Source organism: Setaria italica, chromosome I, assembly GCF_000263155.2.
Source record: "Setaria italica strain Yugu1 chromosome I, Setaria_italica_v2.0, whole genome shotgun sequence".
Lineage (NCBI taxonomy): Eukaryota > Viridiplantae > Streptophyta > Magnoliopsida > Poales > Poaceae > Setaria > Setaria italica.
The window spans coordinates 35,143,064-35,165,657 of NC_028450.1; the positions used below are offsets into that span (position 1 = coordinate 35,143,064).

Sequence of the window (22,594 nt, forward strand, 5' to 3'; positions counted from 1 at the left end):
CCCCGATTTTTTTCCCTGACAAAGTCCCTTCTCATTTTTTTTGCTGATACCATCTCCCCATGTCCTCGGAGCTGATATAAGCTATTCACACTTCACTCTCTTCCTCCTCACTGTCAGCACGCCGACACGCTACTCCCGCCCCATCTCACTTGGTCTTATGCACAGGTAAGAGCTCCGGACTACGCATTACATCGTGTGGATAGTCACCAGCCGGTCAGACTCCGAAATCGAGCGACTTCTTTCACAGGTATATTAGCATGCTTGAGGTCACTAGTAAAATCCAGCATTCATTTTTATGCAAACAAAGCAACATGGTTGAGAAGCTCAGATAAGATCTCTTTTTTAGCCAATTCAGCACCTTAATTCTCCAGATAAGATCACGACTAAGACCAAAACAAAAAATTGGTAACATGGATCCTCACAACATCATAGGCTCAGTTCATCTCTTGGCATTATACTTCCACAATAGTTAGGGGATATAGAACACAACATACAGTGACTAGCCGAACATCCTTTCACAACACTGAACAATCTCGCTAATACTGCTGCATCCGCTGGATTTTGCTACTAATACAGAAAAGATAAATTTGTTTCTACACCAAAAGGGCACTAGAGGAAATCCTCTCCTCAAGAACCACCAGCACCACCACCTGGGCCCTCATTAGCTGGCTTGCGGTTCAGGTATCTTATAACAGCATCCTCAACCCTATTTCATCGTGGAACCAAAATCACATTGTCAGCACATGGATACATGATGTTCAAGAAAAAAAGGAGGTCAATCGTAGGTATTGTTAGAGCTTACCATGGTTGGTTGTAGAAATCTGCGCGTCTTTCCTTTTCAATGTTCCTATTCGCTTCGCCGGCGACCAGCTTCAAATCTTTGCTCTGAGAAGCTATCAGGCCGTTAATGAACTCCACCGGGGACTGACTGAAACCCAGGAAGAAAGCCCTCCTCCTGCGGTGCTCATGGATCTTCTTGATCGAGGCAGATATCACATCGTCGCAGGCCTCAATGTCCTTGTGCTTCTCAGTGTTGGCAAGGAATGCCATCATCTCCTTCTGCAGCGGGAAGGGCACATCCACCAGCACATCATAGCAAGCACTTGCGGAAGCTCCATTGCCTGATAGCTTAATCTTGTGCTCCAAGTTGATGGGCGGTGGGGCAGACAGATGCTGAGATATCTTCTGCGACAGCATTGCAAACTTCAGTTTATCCTCCCCAAACACCTTCTTCAATTGAGGGTCACACATGAAGAAGGAAGGGTCATTTGGGTTCTGAAGCTTCTTCGCCTTGATGTACTGCCAGAGGGCAGCAATCACCCGCGCGCGAGTGTCCACCTCAACCCCGAGCACCTCCATCAGCGGCTGTGACAGCTTAAACTTCTCAGGGTTGTAGTTCATCTCCAGCCGGATGTTTGCAACAAACTCCTTATCCCCTTTCCTCTTCACCTCGAAACCTTCCTGCTGGGCGGCAGAACGCGCATTTTCCCAGATGATCAGTGGGTTTTCAGGGTACAGCTGTGGGTCCAGCGCAATGGTCACCCTCTTGAAGAATTGGGAGAACTTCGGGTACACCGGGTTGTGCTTGGGCACCACGCTGGCAGGGTCCAGCTCGGCGCCATCCTCGAGCACGCGGCCGATGATCTTGAGCGACCAGGTGGGCGGGTCGGCGTTCTTGGGCGGCGGGATGGCGCGCGGGCCCTGGTTGGCGAAGGTGTTGAAGACGTAGATGCGGAGCGTGCGCTGGAGTGAGGGCGGCGTCTTGAGCGCCTCCTGGATGTCCACTTTCTTCCGCGCCAGCGCCGCGTCCACGCGGGCCTCGAACTCGAGCAGCTGCGTGTAGAGCGCGGACTCCGGGAGCAGCGCGGCGACGCGGTCCGGGAGCTGCTTCTCCGGGAGCTTGCGCTTCTTGTTGCGTCGCGCGGCGGGGGTGAGGTCGACGCCTCCGGAGTTCGCCACGGCCGCCGCCGCCGCCGAAGCCTTGTACGCGGCAGCTGCCGAAGCTGCCGCGGCGGCCGAGGTAGACCCGGGACCCGGGGGCCGCACGGGGGGCTTCTGCGGGGGGCGCTTGGCCGATTGCGCCGCCGCCGCGGCGGCGGCCGCCATGAGCGGGGTCTGGGGCGAGGAGGCGCCCATGTGGATCTGGAAGGCGGGGTTGTGGGACGGCGGCGTGTGGAAGAGGCCCTGGAACGGGGAGCCGGCGAGGGAGGGTGGGCGGAGGTGGGTCATGGGCGTCGCCGGGGAGCCGCCCGGCTGCGGCTGCTGCTGGGGATGCGGCGGGCGCGGCTGGGGCGGGCCGCCGGTCGGGTTGGGGTTGCCGCCGGAGGCCATGGCGGCGACGGCGGCGGCAAGCGCGAGATCGGATCTCGGTGGGGGTGGGGAACTGGGGATTGGGGAAGCTAGGGTTTGGTGGCCCGTTGGCGTTGCATATCCGATGGAACAGCCACCGGATCGGTATTGGACGGACAGGATCTGCGCGTGAGCATCCACATCAGCAAATGTTTCCAAAACCCCCTAGGGAAAGTGTAGCATTTGAGAAGGAAGTCCTGGTCCATATCACATTCACAATCACATCCCTAGATTTGTTCCCCTTCACATTCCAGATCCCTCCCTCTTCTCTGAAAACGACGACAATCCAATTGTTTGCAACTCATTGTCAAGTGCGTAATAGCCATACTGAGTGGTGTGCAAATCATTATTAGTACAAGATTAGACTACATTTGCAGGGTTGCTCTAGAATGATGCCCTACTATGCTATATCCATTTTCTAGTTTTAGGTTCGTAGATGTGCAATGTCATAACCACAAGCGCTTCTTATTGGTGCCTTTTGGCATGCCATCTGTTATATATTTCCTTGTGTTCTAGTACAATAGTGTAGATCAACAATTGTTTTTTTTTGTTAAGCTTTTACATTCCATTGCTAGATGTGACTATTTCATAGAGTTAAGCATGTACTAGCTTATGTTGTGTAGTAGATTGATGCTAGGTTGCACTCAGCTTGATCAATCAAAGGGTAGCTCTGTTCTTCTTTTATTGTCAGGTCTTGTGCTAGTGATGTTTCTGTTTTCTCCACATCAGATCAGTGGGCTGTACAACCAATGGACAGTCTTGTGCAGAGATTTGGCTGGACAAATTGCGGTGGGAGCGGATGTTCCTCGACAGCGTCCACGCACAATGTGTTTTTCAACTTGATATTGTACTGTGAAACTACAATGTGTGGGGTTCAGAGAAGAAGCAATGTCTTCCACAGTTTACTCTTGCTTACCATTGGCTACTTGCTTGCAGATAGCATGCCATCTCAACCATTGCTGTGAAATAATGTAAGAGATTTCAGAGGACAAAAGGTCTTCTAGGTTTGTCCCGCTGGGATAAGGGATGAGGACTCATGCAGGTTTACCAATGATGGCATGGCAGAACAGCATAACGTCTTAAATGAAGAGCGGTGGATTAGCACTGATATGTTAAATCAAACTAGTTTCTTCTCAAATCGCTTTGAGAGTTAAATTCCCGTGAATCCACGATTCGTAGCAAAACCGGGAACTACCCGCCGTTCAAATCAAATCATTATATATGCATAAACCATGACAAACTCAATGGAATACCGGCACGCTGCACGACCGACGGCGTTTGGGGAGAAGCCCCCGCGGAGGAAGAGGCAAAGAGACGTTTCAACCTCTACATCCAAGATCGAATCGGGGTGGTGCTTGCCACGACGGGGGACCTGGTGAGGCTGACGCCCTACAGCAAGTTCACGGTGTTGTTCAACTATGTGGAGCGGCTGAGCCTGAACATGGCGAAGATGAGAGTTCACAGGTGGGAGGAGTACCGGGGGTGTCCGGAGACCGTGCATGGCTACCTAATCAAGTATCGACCACAATTTATTCCTTCTCTATATTCCTTCTCTCATGGCAGTTCACCAGCGAAAAGGTAAGTAAAGATCTTTAGCAAGAGGTCTAACAAAAATATCAGCCTCAATTTAGTTGTTTATGTAGATGAGATCTATTTTATTTTTAACTAGTTTCAACATACAACATGTATATGCATTATTTTGCGTAATTAATGAACTAATCTCTCATGAACGAAAGTTGCATTATGCGCTCAAAGTCAAAGCTCTCGTCTCTCAGCTTTGGCGCCAAAGCTTCCAAGAGTTTGAGTATTTTCATTTTGATTATAATTTTATCAAATTTGGTATATTTTTTCTCCTTCGTGCAGAACATTAGCGGGATCTCTATTTAGAAGTTTAGATAGATATCATAAGTGAGATTAGAGGTCTCAAAATAAATTTTCACAAAACTGAGATTTTCTACTTTGGACAAGCAAAAGAACACGAGGCCTTGTATTCGCAGCTTTTTGTTGTAAACTAGGCTCTTATCCTTTTCGCTATCTAGGCATACCAATTCATTTTAGAAAGTTATGTAACAAGGACTAGAAATTAGTCGGAGAGAGATTTGAGAAAAGACTATGTGGTTGGAAAGGTAAAATGTTAACCGTTGGTGGAAGATTAGTGCTGATTATTCAGTTCTATCTAGTTTACCAATGTTCATGTTATATTCCTTTGAGGTTTCAAGGGGAGTCCTTAGAAGATAGATTATTTTTGATATAGGTTTTATTGGCGGTATGATCAGCATAAGAAAAAAAATATAAACTAGCAAAGTGGGAAGTCTTATGCCAACCAAAGAACCAAGGAGGTCTAGGGATTTTAAACCTAGATATCCACAATAAATTCTTGTTAAGTAAATGGCTTTTCAAGTTGTGTAATGAGGATTGAATTCGGTAGGAACTTTTTAGGAGCAAATACCTTAAAGACAAGGCATTAGGCCAAGTATATAAGAAACCCGAGGATTTAAAAGTGCATCTTGGCCCCCCCTAAATGGGTTTTGGTGTTGATGACATGGATAATTAAGGAACTAATGATTTTATTGAGAAATTGATAGGCTCAAAGCAAAAGAAATAAAAAGATGCAAGAAAGTAACCTGAATTTGTTGAAGAACGGTGTTGGAGCTTAAGAGAAGATCGTTTATCATTTTCTAATTTTGAATTTGAGTATAGGAACACCGTACTATAAAGGAAGATGCGGCCTGTTGACTTGAAAATGTCAAAATGCTCATTCGAGACACTAACCACCTATGAGAGACACCTTAATCACACACATGCACATGTAGTTTCTCACAAATTTTGCATTTGTCCAAAGTTCCGACTGGGTGTCGGAAGTTCCGACATGTGCTGGAAGTTCCCAGTAACTTCCAACTGGGGATGCTCAGTGAATTTATTTGAACAGGGTCTGAAGTTCCGACTCGGTGTCGGAAGTTCCGACAATCACTTAACAGCACAACAACGGCTAGTTTTTGAGGCTCAGGTATTTATACCCCCTCAGGCCCCCTTCATTTGGTGCTGACCCAACCCGAGACAAACACCTCCAAGAGCATTCAATACTCCTCCCCACTTCCTCCTTGAGCTAAATATTAAGAGTTTTGAGCTAGGGCTTGGGTGAGAGAAGGATTTGAGGTGTGTGACTCTAGCTTTGAGTGTGAGGTCAACAAAGTTCATCTCAAGAGCACTTGAAGCATCTTCGGTTTTCGATTCGCGTTTGTTACTCTTGAAGTTTGCTTTAGACGGTTCGGCATTGCCCATTTGAGCGCCCTCTTGTTGTGGTGCGCCCAGGAAGTTTGCATTGCCCATCCTCTTGCAGGATTCATACTAAGTGACTCAATCCTCCGTTGTGATTGATTGAGAGAGGTAAAGGGTTAGTGAGGACCCGGCTCTTTGTGAGCTCCTCAACGGAGACGTAGCTTCCTTTGTGGGAGTGAACTTCGGTAAACAAATTATTTGTCTCGTGTGCTTGTTGTGTTCTTCAAATTCTTGTTGACATAGAGCATGATTTGCACCGATCTATATTCTTGTGAAGTTTCTATCATAAAGATCACCTGCAGTAGTCTCTATACTTCATTGCTGAACTCTTGATTCAAATAGATTCTGCTAAAACCTATTTAAATTTGAATTTCGTAGAGTACTTTTTACTCTATCGGAAGTTCCGCTCCTGTACCGGAAGTTCCGGCACAGTGTCAGAAGTTCCGACCCATTTAACTCCGTTGCGAAGAATTTTCAGGTTTTAAAGATTGAGCCTATTCACCCCCCTCTAGGCATCACACGATCCTTTTCAGGATTCACAATTTTGGATGCATTTAATGGGTGCGAAGGAAGATTTTTTGTAGCTGGGATGATTTAAAGTGAATTCAGGAAATCATACTAGGATTTGGGAAGATGTTTGGATGGGGGAACCAAACTTTGAAAGATAAGTATCCTCATTTATACAATATCGTCCGGAAGAAACATGCCACTGTTGCAGATGTTTTTAGTACTACTCTAAATATCTCTTTTAGGAGATCTCTGGTAGGGGTTAAGCTAATAGAATGGTACAACTTAGTGGCTACAATATTAAATGTCAACCTTCCGGGGAAGCGATGTGTTCATATGGGCACTTCGTAAGGAAAATAATTTTAGTGTTCATTCAATGTACAAACATCTCATCAGGAATGGTGTTAGAGTCACACAAGAGATGGCAAATGAAAATACTATTAAAGTTCAAGATCTTTATGTGGTATATAAAGAAAGATTAATCTTAATAAAGGATAATTTAGCTAGGGAAATTGGAATGGTAACAAATAATGCTGTTTTTTTTGTTATGTGGAAACCATTATGCTAAATTCTTTTGGCAGGCTCTACACATATTATTTGGAATTGCTCCACCAACCTGTACTGATCTTTTTAATCTATTATATTGAGGGGCCGCAACGTTGTTGTTGGGCTATTTGGAATACATGGAATGAAGTGCCAACCGAAAACTTTTTTGCACATACTGTTTAGGGGGACATACTGGTTTAGGTTTTGGGCCAAGTTACAGCGAAGTGAGAATGATCAGGAGCATGTCGTTCGCTGGAGATGGCTACCTTGTGTTTCTTCACTTTGAATGGATGGTCCTTTAATTTATGGATTAGTGTTTAAAATTTGGTTTGCTTACAGCTGATTCATTTGAGTGTAGCTTTTATGCTATTACTTGTAATAATTAAGATCTGATACCTCTTCATGAAAGAGGGTGAAGCCGGATGCCTTTTCCATTATAAAAAAAGATAGATATTCCTGAAAAAGGAGATTGCGAGACTCTCAGAGTTGCGTAAAATATAGTTCTAGAAGAAAAACATACAATGATATGTGGTCCTTGTGCCTACTCGAGATTTTCTAAAAAAGAAAAACAAAACCTGCACCTCCTCTGTCATAGTTTGGCCACTGGCCCTAGGCAGCTTGGTTGGGTTCGTGGAATGTGGCCATTGTGGCTGTTAAATCTGTACAGTCCTTGGCATCACTAAGGTTAGTTGAGCTTACACCTTGGTCACCACCTGGTGCTCAAAGGAACCGGTGAAATGTCGTGTGCCAAATTTGCATTGGAAGGCAGCGGGAGTGTAGTGGCGTCTGTAAGCTGTATGTCCAAGGGATTGGTTTCGTAATGAAGTGTTTTAGTGCTCATTGCCTCGAAATGCCAACAGTTAATCGTGCTTGAAGCTGCTGCATCTTCTTTGACGGAGTGTCAATTAGTAGAGTGGTGATATTTTCTACTCAGCTCCCACTTCTTTTGTTACTGCAGCAGAACTATATATGTTAATGGGTTGTTCTGTTACAGAGTTAAGGCTGATTTTGCATTTCAGCCTGTATAGCAGCAAGCAATGCATTGCGACATAAGACGAAACTATTAGAAGAAGCTACTCATTTTGACATAGTACAGTATTTTGCTTGACAACAACGGGACCTCGGTGACAGTGAAGGAGTTGGCCAAGCAGTTGGTGAGTATTTGTTTGCTCAAGACTTAAATTCTTGGCTGCATACTTACTGTGCTGAGTTGAACCATGGCAATGATCTAGTTGAGCTACCAGTACTGAACAATTTCAATTCACCAATCTGTTGTGCTAATATTGAACGGACTGAGATTAGATATTCACCGACCATGGCATTGGTGGAAATATTCAGAACATGAACTAATCCCCTCCTCTCTACTGAACCTCTTCCTCCTCTAGATTATCTTCTACGGAAAGTCAAAACCACGTGAGAAACTCGAGGCCCTTCGCGTCCCTCCCAGACGGCGCCGAGGGCGACTACCACCGCCAGCCAAAAGAGCCCCGCTTGACTCCTGTTGCTCATCCTTCCCCCTTCCAACTACCTCTGTTTCTCCCACTCGTTTCTTCCTTGAGGCTAGCGATGGACCAAACCAAAGGGCTAGCCACCGAACATAGCTGCTCCTCCCCATGCAAAGGACACATCCAGCCTGAAGGGGCTTGCTAGAGGCCTGATCTAGTGCCGAAGCACATGGATCCAGTGTGGGCACGCGATGACCAAGCACCATAGGCTGAGGTCGGCGTGCACCTCAGGTGGGCAACACCCCGAGCAACGAGGGGTAAGCCGACCGCGGCCTTTGGAGGACTAGTAGTTTGCGGACTAGGCTGACACCGGTCGGCACCGTGTTGTGGCTTCCGTTGTGCTCGATGCAGGTGGATCCACCAGTGCTCCTTACCGTGCATTGCCTGGGCCTAGGATTGGGCTGGGGTGGCGTGTGGTGGCGGCGGTCGGTGAGGCTGCTGTCTACATATGTGCGCCAGTGGTGTGAGTCGCCGGCGAAAGCCTGGTTTCCTACCTGCGACAACGACGACGCCTGCGGGCGCTGTTCTCCTCCATGGAGGCGTTGTCTTGTGACTCCTATAGCATCTCCACCGCCGGTGCCATTCACAGATGTGGCGGAGGCTGTTGTGCAGCGAAAGCTTTGCGCCCGAAGCACGAGGGTATCTCACCTTTGCACAATTAGTTGTGATCCTCGGCTGCTCGGTGCCTCCTATCTTCTTCATCTCTTCATTGTCGGTATACTTCTTGCACTTGTTGACATTGGTTGTTGGCTATCGTTCTGGTTCGGCGAGTGTCCCCCATTTTGCGCCTCTACTCCGTCAGCGCTCTTCTTGTTGATGGTGCCATCAAATTTTATGCCGGGTGGTGTTTCCACCTCTTCCACCATTCCCCTTCGAGGCTTCCTCCCCTCGAATGGCGTTGGATGATGGTATGTGGAGCTCGGATGTCCTTCTAAAGGTGTTACCATTAGCTTCAAGGAAGATCGTCGTGTCCGGTAAGCTCTGATTTGCGCACTTCTTGCCAACTTTAGTCCCCCTTCGTTGATGGTCCTCCAGATGGAGGGCAACAACGAAGCGACGCAGCTACGAGGGGTGGTGTGATCATGCAATGGTTAGGGAGTATTGGCGAGTATGTTGTTTAATGGTGGCTCTAATCAGCGAATGGTGGTTGTTTTTCGGCTTGTGTCATGACTTGTGTCTAAATTGTATACGTGTTGTATTTCTCTTTCTTTGTGGTGTCTAGTTGTACTCTTATTTTATTGCTGAAGATCTTGTACTGTTTTGATTTGCTCAAGACCCTTTAAATGAAATTCAGGGGGGATTCTCTCCCCCCGGTGACCGTAAAAAAAAAGATTGTCTTCTACTTCTGATGTATCTCTGATGCTTCTATCACTTGCTTTGCTGCTCTATCCCGAACTCCATCTCTCTCAATTCGTATCCTCGTTTGTCTGTATCGTGGATTGGATTGGATTTGCAGTAGCACTTGATGCTGTTGAGTTGATCTGGCATCAATCGGAGAGTTGCTAACATGTATCTTGATCAGCCCTTTTTCTTTGTTTTTGTTGCTGTTGACATCTTATTTGCCCTCATCATCACCCAACTGATGTAGCCGTGTCACACGATTTTCACGCATCCCATGCTCGGCGAGCATCTTGGATCCGTTCACACTTCACTCTCCCTTTTCCTTTGTCGGTATCAGCATCACGACACGCTACTCCTCCTCCCGGCCCATCCTTTTTTAATCAAACCTGGCTTTATTAGGAAGCTTAACAAGGATACAAATGATCAAGATGCTGGGTTGCCAGCTTAAGCACTCTCTCTGCTCACGGTACTAACAAGCTTGCTAATTGATTTTCACAAAACTCTACTAACCAGTTTGCCGTGGCTGCGACCCCGCCAGCACCTACCGAAACCCCACACAGCGCAGGTGCGTCTCCGGCGGAGTAGACGGAAGCTCGATGACCAAAGCTTGCAGCTCCCGCTCCACGAGTCGCCTCGCCCGCACGGCAGCCGCCGCAGGCCACCGTCCCCGTGCGGCCGTTGCCGACACCGCCGCAGGCCATCGCCTGCGCGCGGTCGCTGTGGACCGCCGCCGCCGCCGCAGGCAACCTCGCCCCCGTGCTGCTGCTGCAGGCCACACGCCCGCGCGCGGCCTTCGCCGCCGCGGGCAACTCGCCCTTGCCCAACTCAGCCCAAATCCGGGCTAGAGCAGCCCGAATCGGAGGATTCCGCCACCGCTGCGCCCTCCTAGCTGCCGCACGGGCATCCGGTGGGCCAGCTCCGACGACATCGAGATGGGAGGGGGAAGGAGAAGGGGTGGCAGCGCTAGGGTTTCCGATGGGGAACGATGGCTCGGGGGAGAGGGAGGGAAGATGCGCGGGAGGAGGCCTCGCCGCCACCGTCCTTGCGCCCGCGTGGGCTTCCGGCGGTGCGCTCCGGTGGCGGCGAGATGGAGGAACGGGGGCGGAGGAGCTGAGGGGCGCGCGGCGGTGGTCCACCTGGATCGCCCTGTGGGGATGACGCGCTCGAAAGGGAGGGAAGGACGAACCTGGATCAAGAGCTGAGCTAGCCCCGGGGGTGCAACACCACCGACGGAGCCGGGCTCAGCGAGCCATGGGATACCGGACTCCTCGTCATCGCGCGCCCGGACTACGCATCACATCGCGCGGACGGTCTCGGGGCCTCCACTCTCCAGCCGGTGGGACTCCAAAATCATGCGACTCTCATGACTCCGACCCATACCCCGGCACGACTACAAGCAGCACTGCAGCAGTGTTCCGATTGGGCTGTGACCTCTGGCCTGCACTCCATACGAGCATAGCGCAATGATCACTTGATCAGTGATCGGCGTGGGGAGTGCCCACTGGGGGAGAGGAGATCGCGTTGTTTGATCGGTCAGTGGCATCGATCGGGTCCGGGCTGTAGCAGCAGCACGCAGCCTCCAAATAATTCCCCATGGGCCGCCGCTGGCCTCTGGCCGTGGCCTTTTCGTGCCAACTAGATCCAGTTCACGTGCCGGGAGAGAACGAGAGGATCCCGCCGGTGCCGGCGACTGTTTGGGTCGCGGATACGAGAGATCTGGAGGCTTTTCTTTTTCTCTTTACGAGGACAACAAAAGATGGAGGCGGACGAATTGGCCGCTCGATGCTCTCATGGAGTGGATCCTGTTGATCCGGAGAGGAATATTGTGCTATGTCCCAGTAGGGCCCGCTGCTGTAATCAGTGACCCTAATTCTGGAGCTGCGATTAGTGGTAGGTTTGTACTGACGCGCGTGTACAAATTTGTTCCCGTGCTTCGGTTTCTCCGCATGCTTTAGTTTGGTTTGTTGTGCGTAAGAGTTTTGTAGCCGCGTGATTTCGTGTTTAGTGAATTGACAGGCACGTTTTGTAGAATACTGTATTTTTATGTGTACAATAATTAATAAGGTGACTGGGAGTGTCTTCTTTTCGCCGCCTTTTGTAGTGTACTGCCGCTGTCTTTTCGAGGGGTATTTTTTTTCTCCGTGTCGGTGAGAGGAATTTGCGGGTACATTGACGTCTCATCTGCTAGCCCAGCCACCGGCGCATCGATAAAAGCCACGAGGAAAGGATTCCCATTAGCTCAGCGACCGTCTACGATAGTGAAATGGTAGTTGGGCTTCTATTATGCAACGGGGGATATTTTAAAGCAATCTACTCCCTCCGTTCCAAATTATAATTTCTCCGTTCCAAATTTTCCAAATTATAAGTCATTCTAACTTTTTTTTAAGAGTCAAACATTTATGTTTGACCAAAATTATAGAGAAGATCATAAAAGTTTATGGCACCGAATAGATATACTATGAAAAATATTTAATGAAGAAACTAATGATACCTATTTGATATCATAAATGTTAGCACTTTATTGTATAATTTGATCAAACTTGAGATGCTTTGACTCTCCAAGAAAGTTGGAATGACTTATAATTTGGAACGGAGGGAGTATTTTATTATTCTGAATAATCTACCTTTTCTTCACTTGACTTTATGTATCATATTTTGGCTCGTTTTACTTCTGCAATCTAGTTATATATTCGGGTTGCCATTACATGGGATTGCTTCACAGTTTACTGGACATATCTTATGTAGTGTCGCCATCAGAAAAGCTTCCTTTTGCATTATAATAATGGCGGGTCATGTTTGGGTCTTATGCTTTCTTTGCTACCGACGGGGAATTTTACCTGAACAGGCTAATTTGCTGATTCCAGAATCCAGGCATAGTAATGGCAACCAAGAGGCCAGTTTGATACCATATTAATACGTTTCCAATTTTTTTCCTGAGGACCCAAAATAAGCTGAAAAGAAACCCTGAATCATGTCTAGTCAAATCAATCAACTAGCACTAGCACAGAAACAATAGTCCCTTTGAAAAAGAAGAACCAGTGGCAAGGGAGAGTTGTTAATTCTGAACCACAAAAACTATATACAGTAAAAAACCACGGAATCCGTCAGTACTGTACCATTCAGGCATTGAAAGAGATAAGCGACCTTTTTCTTCTACTCATTAGACAATTGAGTACAAGCCCATAATGGAGAAGCAGTATGTATAGGGCTCTTTCGTAGGGGCATTATTTTTCTCCGGCGCTGTTCCAGTGCGTGCACGCTGGCCACATTCGTATCCTCCCGTCGGCGCAAACAGTCCCCCAAGAGTAATTAACGTGGCTCCAGGACGACACGCTCACGCGCACCAGTACATTGACATTTGACTCGCATGTCTTACTGTTCTCTTGACCACTCGGGTTTCCGGTCGTCTGGACAGCATCGCTGCCCGCGGCACCGTACTGTCCTCGAGCTTTCACTGCGATACCATCCGCTTTTACCGCCCGGATTCCGATGCCAGTTCAGCGTGCACGGTCTTCTTCAGTTCTTGCTCCAGGCTCCGGGAGTCCGAGACTCCGAGTCCTCTTGAGCATGTTGCAACTAGTTAATGCACATTCCGGGATGAATCAATTGGGATTTTAGTAATGCAATGTAATCAGGGTTTGTTTAGCCACGAATGCCGGCTCGTCCGGCGTGCAGAGCTGGTTCCCCGGGGGACAGAGATGGACGGCACCGGCGCATGTTATGGCCGGAGCACGTTGCCCGGATGAAAACGACGGTGTTTATGCAGCGGCCATGTTCGATGCTTAATACTCCAATCAAATGCAGTACCTGCTCTGCTCTGCCGTGGAAGCTTCTGCGGTCTTTGCTGCCGAGGCTTCCTTCCTTCAGAGCCCAGATTTTCACACGTGAAGTTACTGAATCCTTTTCCATCCCGCATAATAAATGTTCTGAAACCTCAATCAGTTCAGTTCTCTGGAACATTGATGCAGCAGGAACTAACTAAAAATGGTTACCAGGCAGGCTGGGAAGTGTCTGGCAAAAGGCTGGGGGTTTTCTTGTGAAATCACCTGGCACTTTTGGCCTTTTACACTTGCCGCGGTTCACAAGAGACACCGGCGTACAACTCTGTAAAAGCGAGGAGGCCAGGAGGGGGGATTGGACAATGGAGAAAGAAAGAGTGGAAAAGAAGCAAGCAGGTGGTGTCTTTTTCCGCGGTCACCCTCTGTCTGCTCGCTCGGCCAGCGGTGGTTAGAGGGGGCAACAGCTGCAGGCTCAAGCAAAGCGTGCTCGTTAACCATGCCACACAGTGTGATCTTATTCCCTCCCTCTCTCTCTCTCTCTCTCTCTGGTAAAGCACTGATACTGGTATTAGTCTAGTGCTTCAACTGGCTCCAAGCCCTGCCTTTCTCCTGGCTTTACACTTCACCCCTCAATCACTGTCTCTCCCTCACTCTCTTCAGCCAGATAATTCGAGATCCGTACACGAAATCACACACATACACCCGGCTTAGCTGTTCATGACGCCAATGCTGGTGATCAGATTCTATTCCCCTTCCCCCTAGCTACCACCACGGCTGCCCAGTGCGGTGCTGTTGCTCACAGCGACCAACACCGACGCACCGACTACTTCTTCTTCCCTCCCAACCTTGCGCCGACGCCGCCCACCATCCCCGTTTGGAGTCACAGAGAGCGGCGAAGCGGCTGTAGCAATGCTGGGAGGCAGGCCGAAGTAAGCATCGACCTCTCTGGTTCCATGCGGGAATTCTCTGTTTTGGTTGCAGATCCTGGTAGGTTGCGTGGTTTTGTTCTTGATCTGAGCAGAAATTTCGCTTCTTTGGACGCAGATCTGCGGCGGCCGAAGCCAAGAGCGGCAAGGTCACGCCGCCGACGCCCAAGGGGGGCAGGGCGAGCAAGCCGGCCTCCGCCAAGCCGGCAAATGGCACCCCGCCGCAAGCGCCGCGCGCAGCCGATAGGTCCCCCAGGTCGGGGGACAAGCCGCCGTCGGGCGACCGCCGCACGCCCAAGGTCTTCGACCGGCTCAGCACTCCCCCGGCCGAGGTACACGTTTCTTGATCCTTCGGTGTCGTGTGATCTTGGTTTGCTTTTGAGGTATTGGATTGTGACTGATTTCCGTTGGAATGGCTGCAGAAGCAAAGCAGCGCCATGAAGCTGTCCCAGGAGCTGCAGGCTCAGCTCGCCGCGGTCCAGGAGGAGCTCGTGAAGGCCAAGGAGCAGCTTGTGGAGAAGGAGAAGGAGAAGGGCAAGGTCCTTGAGGAACTGGAGGATGCCAAGCGGCTGGCCGACGAGGCCAATGCCAACCTGATGGTCGCGCTTGCCGCTCGGAAGAAGGCGGAGGAGGCCTCCGAGACCGAGATGTTTCGGGCAGTCGAGCTGGAGCAGACGAGCATCGAGTCGATGCAGAAGAAGGAGGAGGAGCTGCAGAGGAAGCTGGAGAGCATGCGGAGCCAGCAGGAGTCTGACGCTGCAGCACTGCGGTCGACCGTGGAACAGCTCGAGAAGGCGAGGTATGAGCTGGCTGATGCGATCGATGCCAAGAACTTGGCGCTCAACCAGGTGGCTGATGCGACCCGGCTTAGTGAAGTGAATGCTCACAAGGTGGAGCTCCTCAATGCAGAGGTTACTCGCCTGAAAGAATTGCTTGACACTGAGCTGGAGAGCAAGGAGAAAGAAGGTGCTAAGCAGATCATGAGGCTCGAGGCAGAGGTCTCGGCATTGAAGATTGAGCTCCAGAAAGCAAAGGATGCTGAAGAGAAGGTAGCTGAATTAGAAGATGTGATCGAAGGGCTTAGAGTTGATGTCGCCAATGCTACAAAGGCCAGGACCGAGGCAGAGGAGCAGGCTGATGAATGGAAACAAAAGGCTGAAATACTGGAAATTAAATTGGAGGCAGCCAACCAGTCTTACATGTTGAAGGTCGATTCCTTGAATTCAGTGATGAAAGAATTGGATGAAGCAAGCACCTTGCTTACCGAGAAAGAATGTGAACTTTCTGACCTTCAGAACAAGCTGCAAGCCTTGGAAGATGAGGTAGCTAGGCAGAATGAAGATATTAACGCGTCAGATGAGCGTCTTGATGTTGCAGAGAAAGAAGCGATTGAATTGAGGGAAGAGATCAATGAGCTCCAGTCGAAGCTCCAAGCACTGGAAGAAGAGAAGATGGATGCTATCAACAATGAGAACAATGCAAGTTCACAAATGGAGTCAATATGTGAAGAGAAGGACAAGCTGGCTCAGGAACTAGAAGCTAGCAAAGATGAATATGAGAAAGTTAAGAAGGCTATGGAAGATCTAGCCTCAGCATTGCATGAAATGTCCGGTGAAGCAAGAGAGGCACGGGAAAGGTACCTCAACAAACAAGAAGAGATTGAGCGAGCCAAGGCACAAATAGAGGAGCTCAACATTAATCTCAAGAACACCCAGGAGAACTATGAGGTTATGCTTGATGAAGCAAACTACGAGAGAGTCTGCTTGAAGAAGACGGTGGAGCGAATGGAAGCAGAAGCAAAGAACACATCTGAGGAATGGCAATCCAAAGAGGTCAGCTTTATGAGCTCCATCAAGAAGTCTGAAGAAGAAATTAGTGCAATGAGAGTTGAGATGGATAAGGCAACAGAGACGGCAAGGGACTGGGAGAACAGAAATGCTGAATTGGAGGAGAAGCTGAAGGAGCTGGAAGCTCAGGTGGAGGAAGCTAACAGAGCCAAGGATGAAGCAAAAGCTGAAGCACTGGAGTGGAAAGAGAAGCTATTGGACAAAGAGAATGAACTGCAGAACATAAAACAGGAGAATGATGAGCTGCAGGTCAAAGAATCGACCGCCTCCGAGAAACTCAAGGAGCTTTCTTCCATGGTTGGCAATGCAAAAGATAGAGTGTTAAATGGCACGGGTCCGAAAGACGAGAATGAAAAGGGAAATACCAAGGAAGACGATCCTGTGGTGGTAGTTGCGAAGATGTGGGAGAACAGCAAGGTTACCGACTACGACTTGTCTACCGAGAAGGAGAAAGATGGCGAATCAGAACTTGATCTGGAGTCCAACAAGGGAGATGCTGCCTCGGACTGCCACAGGCTGTCCACAGACACCAGGATGAACAACAACACGAAGCTGATCAAGCAGCAGCAACCGAAGAAGCCTTTGATGAAGAAATTCGGTGGTTTGCTGAAGAAGAGAAGCCAGCATTAGAACAAACTGTACCATCCCAAAGAAACAAAATATCAATGTATGCTATGGATGACTATTTCTCTAGCTTCACCTTCGCTTTGGTCCTGCAGAGTTGGGAGTAAACATAATAGTGTAAGAAGTTTTCAGAAGAGAACAGAAGGGTGATGTATTTTCTTCCCTTTTTTCTGTCTAATTCCTTATATCGTGTATGTTTGAGGAGCATTCATACTCTAGTTCATGTATTTGTTGGCCTGCTGGGGTAATGTTAATGTAAAGGGATGTGAGGTTTCGATTCATTTGTTCTCCAACATAGTTCACAGTATTGCTGAGTGTAAAATATCTGAAGCAGAACCAAGACGGAGTTGCACTTCCTCTGTTCTTGATGTCTCCAGTGCGAAGGTCTGTGAACAGTGGATGCAAATGTACTTGAGTTAGTATTTATTATGTTGGCGTCGTATCCTCCTGACCTCCTGAATGGAAGGTAAGTACAAACCGGCAATCCGGCACCACTGCATATGCATAAATGGCAGTCAAGGGCCTCACATGTATGATGCCGTGAAATTCATGGGGTGTTTGATACCACCCGCTAAAGTTTAGCACATATCACATTGGATGTTTGATACTAATTAGGAGTATTAAACATAGGCTAGCTACAAAATTAATTGTCTATTAAACCTAATTAGTCCATGATTTGATAATGTGGTGCTACAGTAACCATTGCTAATGATGGATTAATTAGGCTTAATAGATTCGTCTCGCGAATTAGCCCAGAGGTTCTGCAATTAGTTTTATAATTAGCTCATGTTTAGTCCTCTTAATTAACATCCATGATATTGCTAAAGTTTAGCAGCTAGTTTTTAAACACCCCTCATAAGCCGTTTTTACTCTTTGTCCTGAGCCGCATTGGTGGATACTGAATTCCAGGTTGTTCGGTGCCTTCCGGAACTCTGAATTTCGCCATTGGCACATGCAGGGGACGATCAACACGGCCGAGAGGGTGGGAGAACATGTGCGGGTGGGGTTTATTTCCGGTGGCAACATGTGGGTCTCTGACACATCCGCTCCGGAGAAAGAAGCTGTGGGGTTGAACGCTCATGCGTGGCATGTCTCGGATTAGCGTTCTTGGAGGGCTAGCGTCTTAAGAAAACAATCTGGCCCTCGGCCCCATTCCCCACGACTTGTGTTGCGACATGATCAGTCTCCCTAAATGAGACGATCACGGATCATCCCTGTAGTCAATGCCAGGGGGGAAGAACACTGCGTCGGCCAGAGAGACTAAATGTGGCTTGGGCCTGACCAGCGAACCCCGGCTCCATCGCGTTCTTCCAGCCTGAATGTGCAGAGATAGCAGGGCACAGGAACATTACTCCCCCGACGCTAATGTGACAGCGAATCGGCACCGGGCAGGGATAGGTACCGCCACCGGCTACGATGGACGAGGACGCCGCGAAGCCAAGAATGGTCGCAGGTCGCGCACGCACGTGTGAGAGTAAAGAATTCGCCAGGCGAAATGCTCGTTGCGCAATCAGCATACGCGAGGACCGGACCCTCCCACATGCTGTGACCCTGGGACAGGAGGATCACAGTAAGGAATCACCGTCCCCGCAACCGCAAGGAAGCGGCAGGTGGCCGCCTCCGCCTGGCATGGAGAGTGGAGACAGCTCGGGCACCGACGTGCGGTGCGGCGCCGGGCAGGCGGGTGCGGCGTGCGGGAGGTGCGCGCGCACCGGACGGACGGGCACCTCCACCTTCCAACGGAATCCCAGCACGGCGCTGCGGGAGAAAGCTGCCACCGGGCACCGGCAGTGGTTTTGGCGCGGCCGTGCGCCGCCGCCCGCCATCGCGCGGCTGGGACGGGCAGGCGGTTTATTGTGTTGGGTTTCTGTTGCGGAAACGGGCTGCGCCGTTGTTGCGGACGTGCGACAGTACCTGGGCCACTTTGGCCCAAGAAGCCCAATATAAAGGCTGGGGCCCATGAAAGGTGGAGCCTCTCCTCCTCCTTCCTTCTTCTTTGGTAGTGACTACTACTGGGCCCAAACCTTTTGTTGGGCTTAGAAGGCCGAAGTCGAGTGGAGCTTTCGTCGTGGAGGAAGAAGCCCGACGGTCACGACTGCTGAGCAGAGCTAGCCGACACGTCAACGTGCAAATCGTGGACCAGACAGCCAGAAACTACCATGAACGAATCCTTCATACACACCTGTGGCTTTGCTCGGTCGTACGACACAGCCACGCCAAGCCCGACGCACGGTCATGCATGAGCCACAAACGTAGCCTCCTCCCCTGCTATAGGATTGCAACATGGACGCCCCGTCAGCAGCTTTGCAGCGCCAACAACCCTCTGCCGAACATGTGGTCGTCCACCGAATCATAACACCCATCGTCCACGCCATTGCACGGCTCAAGAGGTCCCAACAAAGACACATATTTTTTTTTAAACGAACCAATAGGAGAGCAACCTGTTATATTAAAAAGATATAAAAATAATGCCTCCCTCCGAATATCTATGAATGATCACGTATGAATGAAAATAAGCAAAGTGAAAGATCGAGAATGACAGGCCATTTGCATCTCGTACCGGATCCGGACAAACACCACATCTCCACGGATCACACGCAACGCACTGAAGGAAAGATTTCACAGGTACGGCAAACGCAGCAGATGTTCAGGAATCACCGAATCAGCTGTATTGATTGAATCTGGTCAACGTGTGCAAGATACAATCAGTGAATCTGAAACCTTCCATCTAAACAATGTTAAACACAACAAACGAAAAGCAGTCTGTTCCGATGTCCGTTTCGCTCGCAAGATTCACGATGAGGCGACCATGATATTGGGATATCCCTTTTGCAATGTTAGCACAAAAGTTTTTCGAGAAGTGGAGACAGACTGGGACCCTCGCCATGTTCGTGGCCAGCGACAGGCTCCATTTGGTTCGAAGTCATGGAGCCACCACCAGACGATGAGTTTCAAGTATCTACAGGAGAGGAGGACTTGGGTGGCGTGCAAGTGATCAGTTGGTGGTGCTAGCTGCCAAGTCTGCTGGTGCTTTGCCTTGCGTCTCGTTCTTGCCCAGCAATGTTGGCGTCACCGAAACAAGCCCGATCAGGAACAGCACCGCAATCGACTTCGGATCGTATAGGTCGTTCAACGATCTCAGGTCGCTCAAAGCAATTCCAGCCTGGAATTCATCAGAAAATAAAAGTTAGGACAACTGATTAGCGCACATGAGGAGTGCAGTGTAGGAATTGTTGCGACATGTAAATACGGAAATACTGTACCTTGACAGTCACATAGGCAGCTGGGATGAGGCCAGTGGCTGTCGCTAAGAAGAAGATATGGTAGGGCACATCCACTATAGGTGAAGCAAAATTGATGAAAGTATTGGGCAGTGTTGGAGTGAGTCTCAGGAAAAGCATGTAATTAAGCAGCTTCTCTCTTCTCTTTGCAACCTGAAAAGAAGTAAATAACATCAGCTACTCCCTTCGGTTGTGTGCATTTACATTGTAACTTCTGCAATGACTTAATATAAACAATGGAGTAACAACAGACTCCTATAAGAATATCAAATCAAAGAAGTACCAATGCCGTTGGCAGAAAATTAAGCATAAGACAGCATGCGATTTTTGAGCACTATCATAACTAAATGTCAACTAACAATGCATGCAGGTCCTGGCGTCCTGTCCTGCTGTTACCTGCTTTTGGAAAAACATGAGCTTGTCCGGCCACAACGAGGAGACCAGTGGTTTGCCGACCAGCTTGGACAGGAAGTAGCAGGAAGAAGCACCGGCAGTGGCAGCAAAGATCACCAGGGCCAGGCCACCGAGCTGCCCAAAGAGGGCCCCAGCAAGCAAGGACATGAAAATAGTCCCTGGGATCATGAACGTCTGCATGAAGATGTACACAGCGCAGTAGCCCACCAGCACCTGGATGGTGTAGTTACTGGTGTAGCCCTCCAGATGGTCGCTGCAAGGTAGGTCTTCAACAGTAAGAAACATTGGAATCGGAACATCCGTACATCCTACAACATCTTCGGAATACTCTGAGGTCAAACCGAGTAAAAATACTGAGTTGCAGATGATAACTCCATGAAACAAAGTTGTACTTTAAAATATTCTCCTATTTACTGATAACTGATAAAAAAAATGCAAACAAGGCTGTACTGTACACTCGATGCTGAACTTACAAACATCTGCAACTCAGTATTTGTTAACTTTACAAGTGATGACACTGAACGAGTACTCACGTGTGTACACAAAATTATAACGTGTGCTGTTATCTAACAGTATATAAAAACTGAACAAAAACACATCTTACGAAACACGCTCTGAGAGCTCCCAGGTCCAAAACGTACGACAGTTACAGCTGGACAGAATGCTAACATCGATAAGAAAGGATTATGTACTCCACCGACTCCGAAAACTACGGGATTAATTACTTTCTTCAATGAATTTAGAGGACCACAGGCAGAAAAGGGCGTGAACCTAACATCCTTGGATTTGGATAACCATGTCACAAGTTCATGTTCTACTTACACTGTATTGCTAAACATTTAATTGACTACATCAACATGGCAAAGCGTCAAGAGCATAGCGCAACTACAATACTCTTGCAAGTTCCTAGTCTAGCTAATTTCCAATCAATATTTGCAGACTGCTGCTTCATCGCCCACCTGCAAACATGGATTATTTTTGCAGCACAAAAAGGAAATTCGTTCAACAGAACCACTGAATTCTTGTTCAAACTTCCAATCAAAGAAAGATCCATCTCACATTCCCACGTCCGCAAAAATCCACATAATCTACCGCAGAACACAGCAAAGAGCCAGTTATACTACCAACGAAGCAGAACTGAATAATTTTGACCCAAATCTTAGAATGCAATCCAACAAAAGAACAGCTTGAAAATAATACTATCATGAAAAAGCAAAGACAAGTAGGATGTTTATTGACCAAAAAACAATGAGCTTATATAATCGCAGATTTGAATTAGAACCACAAAGACGGGATTTATCCCCTTGTTAACCTCTAAACTACAAAACAACAAAAAGAGAGAGAAAAGATTGACTTGTTGCACGGAATTAGAACAGCTACGAACGGAGAGGATTGGATTACGTGAGGACTCGGAGCTCCTGGAGGTTGTGGGGCAGCTTGAGGAAGCTGTAGTCGGAGTGGGGCATGGAGACGTAGACGCCCGCCAGCGCCGCGGCGAAGACCGCGGCCACGGCGGCGAGCAGCGCCGCCTCCCACACCGGGAACTTGTCCTCCTTCGCCATCTCGTCCTCTTCCTCCTCCCCTCTTCCACCTGCAAACTCTTCCGCGGGTTGGCCGTTTGGGCGAGGTCGTGAGCGTGCGGGGAACGAGACGAGAGGAGAAGAGGAGAAACATAGGGGAGGGTCCAATGGAGAGCGCCGTGCCTTCTATTGGACTTCGGTTACGCTGCTCTTCTTTCCTGTCTGATCGCTTTTAGGAAACGGAAAGATGTTGGAATATTCCCTCCACCTGTTTTTATGATTTTTTTTTACACGGAGTTTCTCTTGTCTTTGGCAGAATTTGGTATGCTTCAACGGTTGGGTTTTCCAAAGTGTGGTTTTGCTGTTTGTATGACACCATGATGCATCTCCCTTCTCTTTCTCCTTGTAGGACTGAAATTTAATTGAGGTATTAACTATTCTTTTGGATTTTGAAGTTCTTCGTCCGATCCGGCCTGATGTAGCCTGGCCTGTGTTTATCTCCTTTTATTTTCATTTTAAGGCACTAGTCCATCAACCCGTGCTCCCGCACGGACTAATATTTTTAGAAGCTATTGTATTTGAAAATTATTTAAAAGTTAAACTCTTAGCTAATGATCAAAATTGTTTACCTACTACTCTCTTATTTTTTCAATACTTCAACATAATACTTATATAG

General features: G+C 48.5%; 3 protein-coding genes across 3 annotated transcripts; 1 reads left to right on the forward strand and 2 right to left on the reverse strand.

Moving 5' to 3' along the window:
* Positions 1-384: 384 nt before the first annotated feature.
* On the reverse strand, positions 385-2,400 carry LOC101752891 (SWI/SNF complex component SNF12 homolog). The gene is made up of 2 exons (XM_004953464.3): positions 803-2,400; positions 385-706 (listed from the first exon to the last, which is right to left on the reverse strand). The coding sequence occupies exons 1-2, from the start codon at positions 2,329-2,331 to the stop codon at positions 628-630; spliced, it is 1,608 nt and encodes a 535-aa protein (XP_004953521.1). The 5' UTR covers positions 2,332-2,400; the 3' UTR covers positions 385-627.
* An 11,409-nt stretch (positions 2,401-13,809) lies between these two features.
* On the forward strand, positions 13,810-16,996 carry LOC101753301 (WEB family protein At5g16730, chloroplastic). Its single transcript, XM_004953465.4, has 3 exons — positions 13,810-14,235; positions 14,351-14,564; positions 14,655-16,996. Exons 1-3 carry the CDS (start codon positions 14,216-14,218, stop codon positions 16,707-16,709), a joined length of 2,289 nt encoding a protein of 762 aa, XP_004953522.1. The 5' UTR covers positions 13,810-14,215; the 3' UTR covers positions 16,710-16,996.
* A 2,351-nt stretch (positions 16,997-19,347) lies between these two features.
* On the reverse strand, positions 19,348-22,127 carry LOC101753712 (uncharacterized membrane protein At4g09580). Its single transcript, XM_004953466.4, has 4 exons — positions 21,800-22,127; positions 20,381-20,651; positions 19,967-20,137; positions 19,348-19,866 (listed from the first exon to the last, which is right to left on the reverse strand). The coding sequence occupies exons 1-4, from the start codon at positions 21,958-21,960 to the stop codon at positions 19,699-19,701; spliced, it is 771 nt and encodes a 256-aa protein (XP_004953523.1). The 5' UTR covers positions 21,961-22,127; the 3' UTR covers positions 19,348-19,698.
* Positions 22,128-22,594: the final 467 nt, after the last annotated feature.

Bases quoted from the DNA above. Each gene is read 5' to 3' on its own strand.
- LOC101752891 (XM_004953464.3), bottom strand. From the start codon at position 2,331: ATGGCCTCCGGCGGCAACCCCAACCCGACCGGCGGCCCGCCCCAGCCG. The intron at 707-802 runs GTAAGCTCTAAC...ACGATGAAATAG, and splicing joins GATTTCTACAACCAACCATG to GGTTGAGGATGCTGTTATAA.
- LOC101753301 (XM_004953465.4), top strand. From the start codon at position 14,216: ATGCTGGGAGGCAGGCCGAA. The intron at 14,236-14,350 runs GTAAGCATCGAC...CTTTGGACGCAG, and splicing joins ATGCTGGGAGGCAGGCCGAA to ATCTGCGGCGGCCGAAGCCA. The intron at 14,565-14,654 runs GTACACGTTTCT...GAATGGCTGCAG, and splicing joins TCAGCACTCCCCCGGCCGAG to AAGCAAAGCAGCGCCATGAA.
- LOC101753712 (XM_004953466.4), bottom strand. From the start codon at position 21,960: ATGGCGAAGGAGGACAAGTTCCCGGTGTGGGAGGCGGCGCTGCTCGCC. The intron at 20,652-21,799 runs GTAATCCAATCC...CCTACCTTGCAG, and splicing joins CAGGAGCTCCGAGTCCTCAC to CGACCATCTGGAGGGCTACA. The intron at 20,138-20,380 runs GTAACAGCAGGA...ACTTCTTTTCAG, and splicing joins TCATGTTTTTCCAAAAGCAG to GTTGCAAAGAGAAGAGAGAA.